The sequence below is a fragment of the Leuresthes tenuis genome, unplaced genomic scaffold, assembly GCF_036924035.1.
Source record: "Leuresthes tenuis unplaced genomic scaffold, fLeuTen1.0.hap1 SCAF_10, whole genome shotgun sequence".
In the NCBI taxonomy this organism is placed as follows: Eukaryota; Metazoa; Chordata; class Actinopteri; order Atheriniformes; family Atherinopsidae; genus Leuresthes; species Leuresthes tenuis.
Window position 1 is genome coordinate 11,622,373 of NW_027325364.1, and position 11,549 is coordinate 11,633,921.

General features: G+C 42.2%; 1 protein-coding gene across 5 annotated transcripts; it reads right to left on the reverse strand.

Annotated features, from left to right (window-relative positions):
* Positions 1-456: 456 nt before the first annotated feature.
* Positions 457-10,953, reverse strand: znf384b (zinc finger protein 384 b). 5 transcript variants are annotated; one of them, XM_072393981.1, is made up of 11 exons: positions 10,732-10,953; positions 8,405-8,472; positions 8,090-8,318; positions 7,563-7,676; positions 5,443-5,597; positions 5,266-5,354; positions 4,400-4,624; positions 2,373-2,540; positions 2,168-2,246; positions 1,872-2,030; positions 457-1,727 (listed from the first exon to the last, which is right to left on the reverse strand). In XM_072393981.1, exons 2-11 carry the CDS (start codon positions 8,465-8,467, stop codon positions 1,353-1,355), a joined length of 1,656 nt encoding a protein of 551 aa, XP_072250082.1. In that variant the 5' UTR covers positions 8,468-8,472; positions 10,732-10,953; the 3' UTR covers positions 457-1,352. The 5 variants fall into 5 exon arrangements, with proteins under 5 accessions (XP_072250082.1, XP_072250084.1, XP_072250081.1 ...); XM_072393983.1 differs by having other exon boundaries at positions 8,201-8,318; positions 10,701-10,953; XM_072393980.1 differs by having other exon boundaries at positions 10,701-10,953.
* Between the last annotated feature and the right edge of the window lie 596 nt (positions 10,954-11,549).

Here is an 11,549-nt window from a genome sequence, read left to right on the forward strand (position 1 = left end):
TCCACAAATCCATCAATTTTGCACTTTTGGTAAATATTTACATGACATCATTTCGCTTTAACTTTAAAACGATAAACAGCCATACCATGCGTCCCATTACTGACATATAAATCACAACACATTAGGAAAACTTAGAGTACACACCTAGCACTTCGATGGTACAGTCCACTTTTGTAAAAACCTCTCAAATATGCACATTCCAGCAGAGCAGACATACCACGCGAGCAGTGGCACAATGAAATATCATCAATATACGCATAACATCACCAACACAGTAACTAAGTTTTCATCAGATGTTTTGAATATTCTCCAGTTTCTTCATAGATAAAAAGCCAGATTCATTCACAGAAAGAACATAGAAATAAATCATCTGTCAAAGAAAATTAGATGCCCATGCCTTTGTGACACTAACGCAATTGATTCAGTTGTTACTGGAGAAAAGAGAAAAATGAGAACTACTTTAGAAGGTTTATTTTGTTATAAGCAGAAAGAAAAACTGCACAAACTTCAAATGTTCATATATCTGTAAAGAACTATAAGAAACATTGTTACTGTGGAGGTGTAATAGCAAGAGCACATTTGGATAACATTACTTTATGGACATACACACAAAGCAGTACACCGGATTACATGAAACATGAAGTGGCTCATCACTCCTCCAAAGGTCACGTGAAAGCCAGCAAACGGGTCTAAATTCATTCCTTTACACACACAGTCATACTTTAGAAATTGGTGGTATATAACTCCATAAACTTGTTTATCTATTTTTTCTTTCCTGAAAAGGAAATGACCTTCTGTGTCCCTTTTAAGGTTAAAAAGATCACAAGCATGTATGTTACATCATAGCAGAGGTAATAACACCGAAGTAAAAACTGAAAGTCTCTGTATGAAAGTATAAAAATTTACCTTCACAGTTGACTGCCAATTTCGCCAGCAGAAAAACCATAAATTGCTATGCTCAAAATTGTATTCATATGGAAGAGCAGAGTGGTAACAATAAAAAGAAGCACTGTCTCTTAGACGCTTCCCGTCATAAAACCATCACTGTGATGGACTCAAACATACTTTATTGCAGCCTTTACATGCACTTTCTACTCAGAACAGCTAAGCAAAAGGAAACAAATCCAATGTAGCAGAAACAAAAACAAACAAACTTTAAAAAAGAATTACAGTCTTCATTATACTGAGTCAGCATTTGATTTGTCCTGTCTGCCTCAAATCATTATTCAGGCACAGTCATGTGTTCCAAAGTTTGTGTATTATCTTAGTATTGCTTTAATCCTTTGACTCCTCCATCTTGAATTTATTCTAACTTCCCCATAAAAATCCCACACTCCCTTCTTTCATCACCTCTAAGAGTTGAGGTGCTCCACTTGAATGGTGGATGCTGACACAGTGAGACAGTGGTCCTTGTGGGAAGTAATGTCAGCTACACTGACTGGTTTGTACTGGATGTCACTGGCAGACACTGTCTTATACTGATGCAGGTCAAATGGACATGGGATGGTTTCTGTCTGGGGGTAGTTGCTCTGCCCCTGCTGGCCTACCCCTGCTGCTCCGCTCCCGGCTCGGCTCGATCCTCCATCTGCACTCTCCCCTCGGCTCTGAGCTCCAGCCTGGCCTGGGGCCTGGCTTTGGTTCTGTTGTGCCGGCTGTCCTGCCACCCCTGCTGATGCATTCAACTGGTCTGGATTGTGTTTCTCCATGTGTTTCACCAGATACGTTTCCTGAGATGAGGGGAGGATAGGTAGAGGGGAAACAGTGGACATATGACTACACGGTGTAAAGTAGCTGCCAGGCGTCTGATACCAGTGAGGCGATTCATAGTGTTTCATGTAGTAATGTTCTTCAGGAATGGACATTTGTCTTACTGAGGTGTAAGTGCGGTTGCAGAGACCACACGAGTAGATCCTGGCATGTTTGACTGTGTGTGTGGACATGTGCGCCTCCAGGCTCCCTGCATCTATGTATCCTTTATTGCAGTTGCTGCACTTGTAGGGCTTGTCTTTGTTGTGTTGACGCCGGTGGGACTGAGAGAAAACAAAAACCGGGAAAAGAAAAGAAAATGGAAAAAAAAGCTTTAGGACTGTCACAGGGACATTAAAGTGTTCTGTGAGACAATAAAAGCGCAATACACTCATAAAAGGAGAGCCGAGTTGTTTCACACCTGTAAATTTGAGAGTTGTGTGAAGGATTTCTCGCAGCCTGGGTGGGTGCACTTGTACGGCCGATCTCCGGTGTGAATTCTGACGAAGAAACACAAACAAACATGCACATGGACATACGTAATCTCCTATCACTTTCATGGAGATCTGACGTGACCGCAAAAAGACACGGGCACTTCAGAAACCCAAGACCCGTGTTTGACTTACCTGCTGTGCTGCTGAAGGTGACTGAGCTGTCTGAAGCACTTCTGGCAGTACGAGCAGGTGTAGGGTTTCACTCCGGTGTGGATGCGGATATGCTGAGCCAGGTAGCTAGAGTTGGCAAATGACTTAGTACAATGAGGACACTTGTGAGGCTTTGACTCTGTGTGGTTCCTGATGAGGTCAGACAAGAGGGTAAAAGAGAAATGGAAACATGATTATAAGATTTAAAAAAATCAAAAAACTTTTCCTTAATTTATCGTGAACTTTTAGGAAAAAATATTCAACACAGAAATGAAAGCATGCAGCATAGAGAAATATCATATTTGTGCCAGTCGTGTTTTTAAATTTCACATATCATAACATACAACATTATCAGTTTTCTTTTTACTATTATCTAGCCTAAAATCAACCGAATGAGTCATTTCAGAGGTAAAAATTAAAGGCTGTAGGGAAACATATTAACAGATGATTAAATATACACGACTGTTTCAGTCCTGAACTCTAGATAAAGCTCTAAAGTAACACATGCTAACAAAGGCTGTCATGATTATGGAATTTTTAATTAACCATAAAGTTGACCATTTAGTCGCAGGCACCTCTCTCTCGCCTTCATCCCCCTGTGTGTGGACCACTGTGATTAAAGATTGAACCATTTGTGCATTTTCAGATGACAAAACGATCACAGTCATCTGGAATAATTGTAATTCTACAATTTCGTAATATTCATAACAGACCTAATGCTGCCATTCATCTTTTTCAAAGAAGATCTTGCTTATCTCACAGTGACAGAGCCGAATTACAAGCAGAAAAAATTACAGCTGGGTTGTTCCATATCAAAAGTGTCCAAAAGCTACACTTGCTCGCCTGCATTCCAGACAAGTCACCAACTGAACACATCTGGTGCACTGAGAAATGAATAATGATACAGAAGAAGCCCTAAAACGGTGAAGCAGCTGAAATCCTCCATCAAGCAAGAATGGGAAAACATCAAAACATCAAATGGTGTCCTCAGTTCACGAGTAGTTGTTAAAAGGAAGCCCCTCTCCAATCTCTTCCATGTCAAATTAATCTGTAAACATGTAAAAACATCATTTGATGTGCTGTGTTTGTACTATTTATTCTGTCTGACTGATATACAAATCACTGAATTCTGTTTCTTTTTGCATTTAAAAGTGTTAGGGATTTTTGTCCCTTAGGAACCAGGATTGTAACAAATGAATAAAAATTCAATGTTTAAAAAACAAAAAAAAGCATCAACTCGGATCAACATGCCTCCAGAAATGACTCAAAGGTGACATGAAGGTAGTTAGAAAAGACAAACAACACATAAAATGCAGCTTAACAGGGAAGCATGGCAGCAAAAGATTGCAATCCAATGTCACCGTTCAATGGAGAAAGCAAGAAAAGCATTGATGAGGAAGCTGAACAACCTGCAACACAATGGGAGCAGTGAGGAACAATGAGATAATGAGATAAGTTTTTAACTTAACAAGTTGAAAATACAAATGTGTGTGTTTCTATGGACGATGCAGTGGCTGGAAAAATGACAGGACGTGCAGGGAAAAGAAGCAGGTACAAGCAGGTGGAAACAGGAGGGAAAATATGCAAAAAGAACAGGGAATAAAAACAACTGTGCACAAACACAAATGAAGAAAGAAAAAAGATCTAAATATTCTCAGTGTATGAATAATATAACACTACTCCATGCATTTCAATGTCCATTCTGATTATCGTATAAATTATGAAAAATCTTTTCTTTTTTCTTTTTTTTTTTTTGAACTGGCAGAGCTGCGACTTGAAAGGTCTAATCTGAATTCTAATTTTCTGAAAAGGTCACTGGATGGAACAAGCAGCATGTAATATGCATCTGCACACCACTCAGCCGTCTTCCTCAGGAGGAAGAGGAAGACAGGAGTCTGGGCTTGCAAAGGGGGGAGCTGGCAGGACAGGTGAGGAGAACAAGGAGTATGATATGGGGCTGGTAATGGAGGGAGGAAAGAAGGGCGGGGGGAGGAGGGGGTCTGCAGTACCGTGTGTGCTGCTGTAAGTGACTGAGCTGCCTGAAAGATTTCTGGCAGTAGGAGCAGGTGTAAGGCTTGGCCCCACTGTGGATGCGGATGTGCTGGGCCAGGTAGCTGGAGTTGGCGAATGACTTGGCGCAGTGAGGACACTTGTGAGGTTTGGCCTCTGTGTGCGACTTGGAGTGGATCTGCATGTCAGACTTACTGAAGAAGGTCGCCGCACACATCCGGCACCTACAGGCGGAGAGACACAGAAATGGGAGGGCGGGATGGAAGACCAAGTACGAAGAAGAGGGAAGCACACACAGAAAAGAAAATCCAGGAAAACGACAGAAGATGACACAGAGGAAAATTTAGAAAGGTCGTGGGGGTGGGGCAGGGGGGGGGGGGGGGGGGGGGGGGGGGGGGGGGACGGTACGAAAAGTGAGACGAGAGAAAATTAAAAAGAAATGATAAACAAAAGAAATCAACGCAGACAGAAGCGGGTTAAATAAATGTTTAAACACATCCAGACGACATAGAGAGATGTAAAGGGGAGAATTTAGTGAAAACTGAAGAGGAAAGGTGCACAGATAATACAGAAAGTGGGAGAGCATGCCCTATAAAAAACAAAAGGACAGGAGAGGGCAGGCTCATGTCCAGAGTGTGCAGAAGCAGAGAGCACTATGAAGCAGCGATGCATTTTGATTTCTCAAATGCATTAAAGAAAACAATCAACCATCTGCTACGAAGCCAGCATGTCCTGCCAAAACATGCAGAGAGTGTTTAAGAGTGTCACTGTGTGTGTCAGCAGTGCTTTGATCAACTACAAAAGCTCAACATCTATGCAGCCACAGCGAGGATGCACAGCAGGTGCTTTTCATTGAACGCCGTACCTGTATGTCTTAGTGCTGTCTTTTGGGCCATGGTCTTCATCCTCATTTGACAGCTCATATGGGTCTCCAGGATGATGCTGCAAAGACACCTAAAAAAAAAGAAAAGGAAAAAAAAGTTCATTGCCAGTTTATTTCATCACAAATCCATTTTTCCCCCAACTGTAGTTATTCTCTTACCTGGCCACCAGCTGCCAGATGTGCCAGTATTAATGTGTCGTTTCCTGCTCCACCCAGGGGAGTGACCCTGGAGAGCGCCGTCTTCTTCTTTCTCCCTCGTTTAGAGGGTGTTGGCATGACGACCACATGGGACGTCCCGTCCCCGTCTTTTTTGTCTATAAGATGATTGACAACTGTAGCTTTAAGGGATAAATAAAAGGGAGATACAATTTTTTTTCACCTGAATGAGGCTGTGTGAGATATGAATGGTCAGTGTTTTACCATGATTCTCCAAACTGAAAGTGTTCTCAGTTTGGAGAATCAGCGAGTCGCTTTTCCCCCCCAACTAAAAAATGTCGGTGTTGTTACATGTCATTGCATGCACTGCGGTTGCGCTTTATAACCTGCCGTTGATGAGCTGAGTCCGTCAGGAGTTGTCAGACTAGTTCGAAAGCTTAGAGCTTGGCATTACTTTTACAAAAATGTAAAAAATAAAAGCAAGTAAGTGTCTGAGCTTTTCCAGGCTTTCAATTCTCTTTTAATGTCTCATAGTTGATAGTTTTGGGATTAAACTGACAGACCAGCAGCTGGATACACTAGGCAGCCACCCTGCATGCACTGTCTGATGTAAAAATAAGTTTTTCACAATACATTGCATTTGTTAGCTTCAAGTTGTTTTAGATCTATTCTTCTGTGGCCCTGTTCAGAGTCAACTTCCCCCGTCAGAACTCAGCCGTCTTCTGACTACTTATAAGTAACTTTGCTTAACCCTACTGAAAAAAATCCAGAATATCCCCTTAAGATACATCTTTAAAAAAAAAAAACACATAAATAGCTTTTCTGTAAAATGACCCTGAAATGCTGGCTTGTATGGATGCTGGCACCAAACTGAGCATCTGAGAGTGACAAAGAAAGTCTTGTTTTCTGTAATCAACATTTGGCTGAGTGATGAAAGAATTTGATCGGATGTTTAGATAAATGTATCTTATTAGAAAAAAAAAATCAGCATTCAAATGACTGAATATTGACTTTTTCAGTTAAATCATGAAAGCGAAACACGCTACAATTTCAAAGCGAGCTTTATCAGCCTTTGTTGCTCTGGAAGATTTCTTTTTGGTTTTTACAGAAAAAACAAATCACTAATCCAGGCTGAGTATCATCAGAGCTTTCAAGATATTAAATTACAACTCTGAGCTTTAATGAAAAGCAAACTGGGTGAAATCCGTTTCTGAGATCTCGCTCATGTCCCAGATCGTGTTAAAACCGTGTTTCTGCTTGTTCTTAGTCAATTACAATCCTAATTCTGAAGAGATTTTGTCCCTGCGTAAAATCTAAGTAAAAACAGAATCTCATTCACGACAGACCATAGAAAACACAAAGTATTAGAAGTGAGACATTTTACTATTTACAGAAAAATATCCCCTCATCTTGACCGCGTCCGTGTTCAACGATGAGCATCATCTCCTTCTTCTGAACAGTCTGAGAATGTGCAGAAACTGAAAAACACAGCTGCTTTGGGAGGAAAGATGTTCCATTCTTGTCCGATATATTATTCTAGCTTCGAGTCCTGGATCTGCTTTGTTGGATCTTGTGTTTTATTATCCCTCAACTGTTTTCAGTTGGTGAAATCTGGACTGCAGGCAGGCCGCTATGGAGCCAGGCTGTTGTAATAAATGCAGTATGTGTTTAACGCAGTCTTACTGAAATATGTAGACCGAACGGGGGGGGGTGCGTTACTTGAAAAACCTGCTTATACCTTTCATCGTTGATAATGTCACTCCACATGTGCAAGCTGTCAGCTGTCAGCTGTCAGTGGATGGCACGGTGAGCTGTGTTCACAGACTATTATTTCTGGAAGTGTTCCTGAACCCATGCAGCGACTTAATGACAGAACCATGCTGCCCGAGGGTTGAAGATCACAAACATTCAACACTGGTTTGTCAGCCATGTCCCCTGCCTACAGAGATGTCTCCAGATTCTCTGAATCTTTTGACGACATGATGTACCGTAGATGATGGAACATTCAAAGTCGTTGTAATTTTACATTGAGAAACGATGTTCTGAAATTGCTCCACAATCTGTAAATTTAACTGAAAATCACATCAAGGCATTGCATTACACAAGATGCATGAATGTTTCACCTGGAGAGTGGAGTGCTGAAACAATCATTGTTGTTGCTGTGTGACCAGAGACGAATGACTGAGAGGAGGTGGGAGAGACCAGCGTTCCCTGAGGAGTCGTGATTACCAGACCAGCTGCACAGAGGAGGAACAGATTACAGCCTGACAAAAACAGTGTCCACTATCTATTGAAATAATGTATCACCAAAAGCATATTTTGTACATTCTGCTGAGCCTGGAGGTGTTTAGGAAGCATTACAAACAATAAAGCACTACTGGATCCATTTCGAGGTTAAGCCCAGTGGTAGCAGCAGGAAATGAGGCGCACAGATGTTAATTTCACCCACAAGCTGTCCTGTTGGCAACAGTTCTCCTCATCAACTAAATCATTTAATGCTCTGCTGTTATTCTACTTAGTCAGGGCTAAACTTTGGTGTTGCTCTGTTCTAAAATCACCCTCCAATCATCAGATGTTATATCCACGGCTTCTGAGCCAAAACTGAGAAAAGACATCCCTGAAGGCTTCCTCCGAGCAGAAACAAGCATACCTGCTGTCATGATGCCTGTGGAGGGGACCGGCAGCACTGTGATGTTCTGGGTGCTGTGAGGCGGGTGGAGGTGTGCCGCGCTGCCAGCCTGTCCGCCTCCATCTGTCTTGCCCCCAGGTGATGGGATGGTGAGAAGAGCTGTCTGGTAGTGGGACGCCGAGGAAGGAGAGAAGGAAGCATTCTTCTCCTGTTGCTCTTTCACCTTATTCAGGAACATGGCATTCTCGATCTGCCAGGAAAGAGGAGACGGCTACATCTGCATGAGGCGTCAAGAGTTTGTTGTATTGCTTTGGAATAACTGTGGGAATAACTTACCTGTCCTGGAACGGTGGGGACAGGAGACCAGAAATATGACGAATTAAAATGAGAGTCTTCCATTATTGCTGCAGGGACACAAAAGCAACAAGGTAAAACCTTGATGCCAAACCCAATGAAGGCACCATGCAACTGAACTTAAAATGATCTCAATGTTCTGGCAATCCACCTCTCTGCACATTAAAGAGGCAAGGATTAGAGTGAGGAGACTGCAGATGGGTTATGGCTGAAAGAGGGGAGATGGGATCAAAGCATTTCCATGTAGCACATTCATCTCTGTCTGCAAACTGCGATAAGTGTGAGGAGCTGGCACGACATTTACAATTTATACAGAACAGAGAGCTAATCCCTTACAGCGTTTGTGATTTTGGGTTTCTGTCCAGAGCAGAAAAGCGTTATCCTGACAGGGTGGGAACCCGTTTCCTTCTCTCCTTGTTTTACACGACAGGTTTGGTACATTTTCGTAATGTCCTTTATCAAACATAGAGGGAACTAATCGCATTAGATTGTAAAGGTCTGTGTTCTGATCTGGGAGGATCTCACCATTGTAGCCTTTATCTGGGGCCTTCCTTTACCTCAATTGGACCGTATACATCCATTTTGCAGGGGTAACCAACCCTCTTTTTTTCTTTTTTAGGGATCGAGAAGCAGTGTTCATCTAGCCTGTCAGCAAGGACCTTTAGGAGTATCTGGAGGACTAAGTGACCAAAACACCTTGATCCCTAAAAGAGAAGCAGCACTTTACCTCTGCAAAATGGAACGTCTTGGTGTTGGTTCCCTGGACTCCAGCTCTGACCCTAAAACCTTGTGTGGAAATTAGCACAGATTCACTTTTCCTGAGAGCAGACACTCACGTCTATCTGTTGGTTTTGTTATTACACCATGTAATACATTCTATCTAACTTTATGGCCTAGATTTGGATTTCACCACATTTTATTTGGTCTCATTTATATAAAAGAGGACAAAATACAGGTGAAAGCTTTTAACAAAACGCACCACAACGAGCTTAATGATTGAGAGACTCATTCCAGTGCAGTCCAGTGACTGAAAAGTGAGAGTGGTACTTTCTCATCCTTTTGAGCCTGCGTTTTGTTTTCATCAGACTGGATATCAATAAGACTGTAATACACAACAAATAAAATGTGTTATAATTGTAAGGGCCCAACCAACACCAGAGCAACCTGCAACCCTCCTCGTTCATGTGTGGTTTTTTCCTGCCACATTACCTGCTTTGCAGAGATGTGCTTGTTTTAAACACAATTTACTGTAAGCTTATGGTCGTTGTAAGCAATTATTAAGGTCCCAATTCTGACAGTGAGTCTGACGATGGCCGTGGCAGAGTTTAAGTAATAAAGCGACTCTTAACAAGTGACATTTTGACTCGTCATGAGATGAAAAGCGGAATGAACACCGTCTCAGTTAACCGTCCCAGAAAACCACACCAGGACCCTGAAACTGAGAGTGAAATGCATTTCTGGCCAAATACAAGTTATTGTTCCCACATGTGCTTTTCCGCCTGCTACATGCAAAATGCCTTCTGCAAGAAAATCCTGCCAAACGAGTTACCAGAAAACCAATTGGCAGAGAAAGAAGCTGGAGTTGTTTTGGGGGGGGGTGGGCCCCTGAAGCTTTGGGGCTGTTGAGGCGGCTTCTTACTTAGCCTGTTAGTAATGCAGCAGGGGACCAAGGCTGCAATGACTGTTTGGCAAAATTTGAACAAAAAGGAAAATATAAAGATGAATAATAAATATCTTATAATAAACATATTGAAAGAGGTATAATCCTTCCTATGTTTTCATTAGCTTGGATTATGCTATTGTTATAATAAGTATGTAAATGACCTCTTAAATGCTTTAAATATGCTAAATATAGTTTGTGACCCATGTTAAGTGGCGTTCACAGCAGATCCAGCTACTAAGCTACATAATCTGGTATGATGAGTCCAAGTGAGCACCAAAACAGCAACTTGTGTAAATCGCTACATGTCAGATGTATGTTATGTTTTCAATAAGGCGCAGCAGCTCAACAGCAGGACTCCATTTCGGCCCCTTACATGTTGTAGTTAATCAGGCCCGACGTGCTGATTAACATGCAGTTAGCAGACAGTGAGTCGGTGCTGCCCTCCCGCCTGGAAGAAAAAAAAAACATGCAAAGAAAAAAACCCAAAAGGATGAAAAAAAAAAAAACTGAAGCGAAGAGAAAAAAAAAAAACCAACAGACCATCCTCACAGACTTCCGGCTGTGGGGACGGGTGGAGAGGCGGCAGCAGAGTCGTGCATATCTACGAAAAATTACCAGCGACTGCATGGAGAACAGTGGCGTTTACCGGTACCGATGAGTCCGTCTGCCTCCCCAGAGCTCCGAGCGGCCGGGACTGTGTGGACTCAGGGTCCAACTCTGTCAAAATTCCCGCAAATCAGTAAACTTCTTTCCCTTCTCTCTCTCACTCTTTTTTTTTTTTTTTTTTGATTTTTTTCCCTCCTATGAGCCAGCTGCCTCGTCTGAGCTTCACTTCCTCCGGATAAGGTCGTCAGACAAAAGGAGTGTGTTTTGTTGACGTCACTTCCGGTATCTGAGGGATTGTGCGTTTAAAAGTGTTTAAAATGTCCAGCCGTCCGTCAGGTGGGCTGGTGTCCGAGCAGCAGCGGTGATAGTATGTCTTTGCTAAGAAATAAAGCCGAATACATGCGTGATTATTTCACTTGGTCGCGTGTGAGAAGACATAGAAATGATGCCTTCAAGGCGGTGTCGGAAATTACAGAGCTCAATGGGTGTCTATAGGGCGGCCCCAATGTGCAAAAGGCTACATCCTATTTCCTCGTTTCACTACCCTTGTGTGTCTTGCTATTATACTTGTTTAGAAACATTCTGTATTCCTATTGGAAAATGTAACATTTCTGTAAAGCTCTTTGAAAAGAGAGGAATGGCAACATCCATTTATTGTCTTACCTGCTTTACCTGTAAAGGTCACCACTCCACCACAAGGCCAACTATACACATTTATGGTTAACTTATAAAACAATTTTTGGATTGTGGAAGGAAACACCCAAAATAAACCAATGCTGGCACAACATGCAAACTTCACACATCCAAACCAGATTTGAACCACACACCGTCTTTCTGTGAAGCTACAGTTCCAACACA

Coding starts and splice junctions, on each gene's coding strand:
- znf384b (XM_072393981.1), bottom strand. CDS start 8,467: ATGGAAGACTCTCATTTTAATTCGTCATATTTCTGGTCTCCTGTCCCC. Junction 8,319..8,404: donor TCCCCACCGTTCCAGGACAG/GTAAGTTATTCC, acceptor CTTTCCTGGCAG/ATCGAGAATGCCATGTTCCT. Junction 7,677..8,089: donor CACAGGCATCATGACAGCAG/GTATGCTTGTTT, acceptor TCCTCTGTGCAG/CTGGTCTGGTAATCACGACT.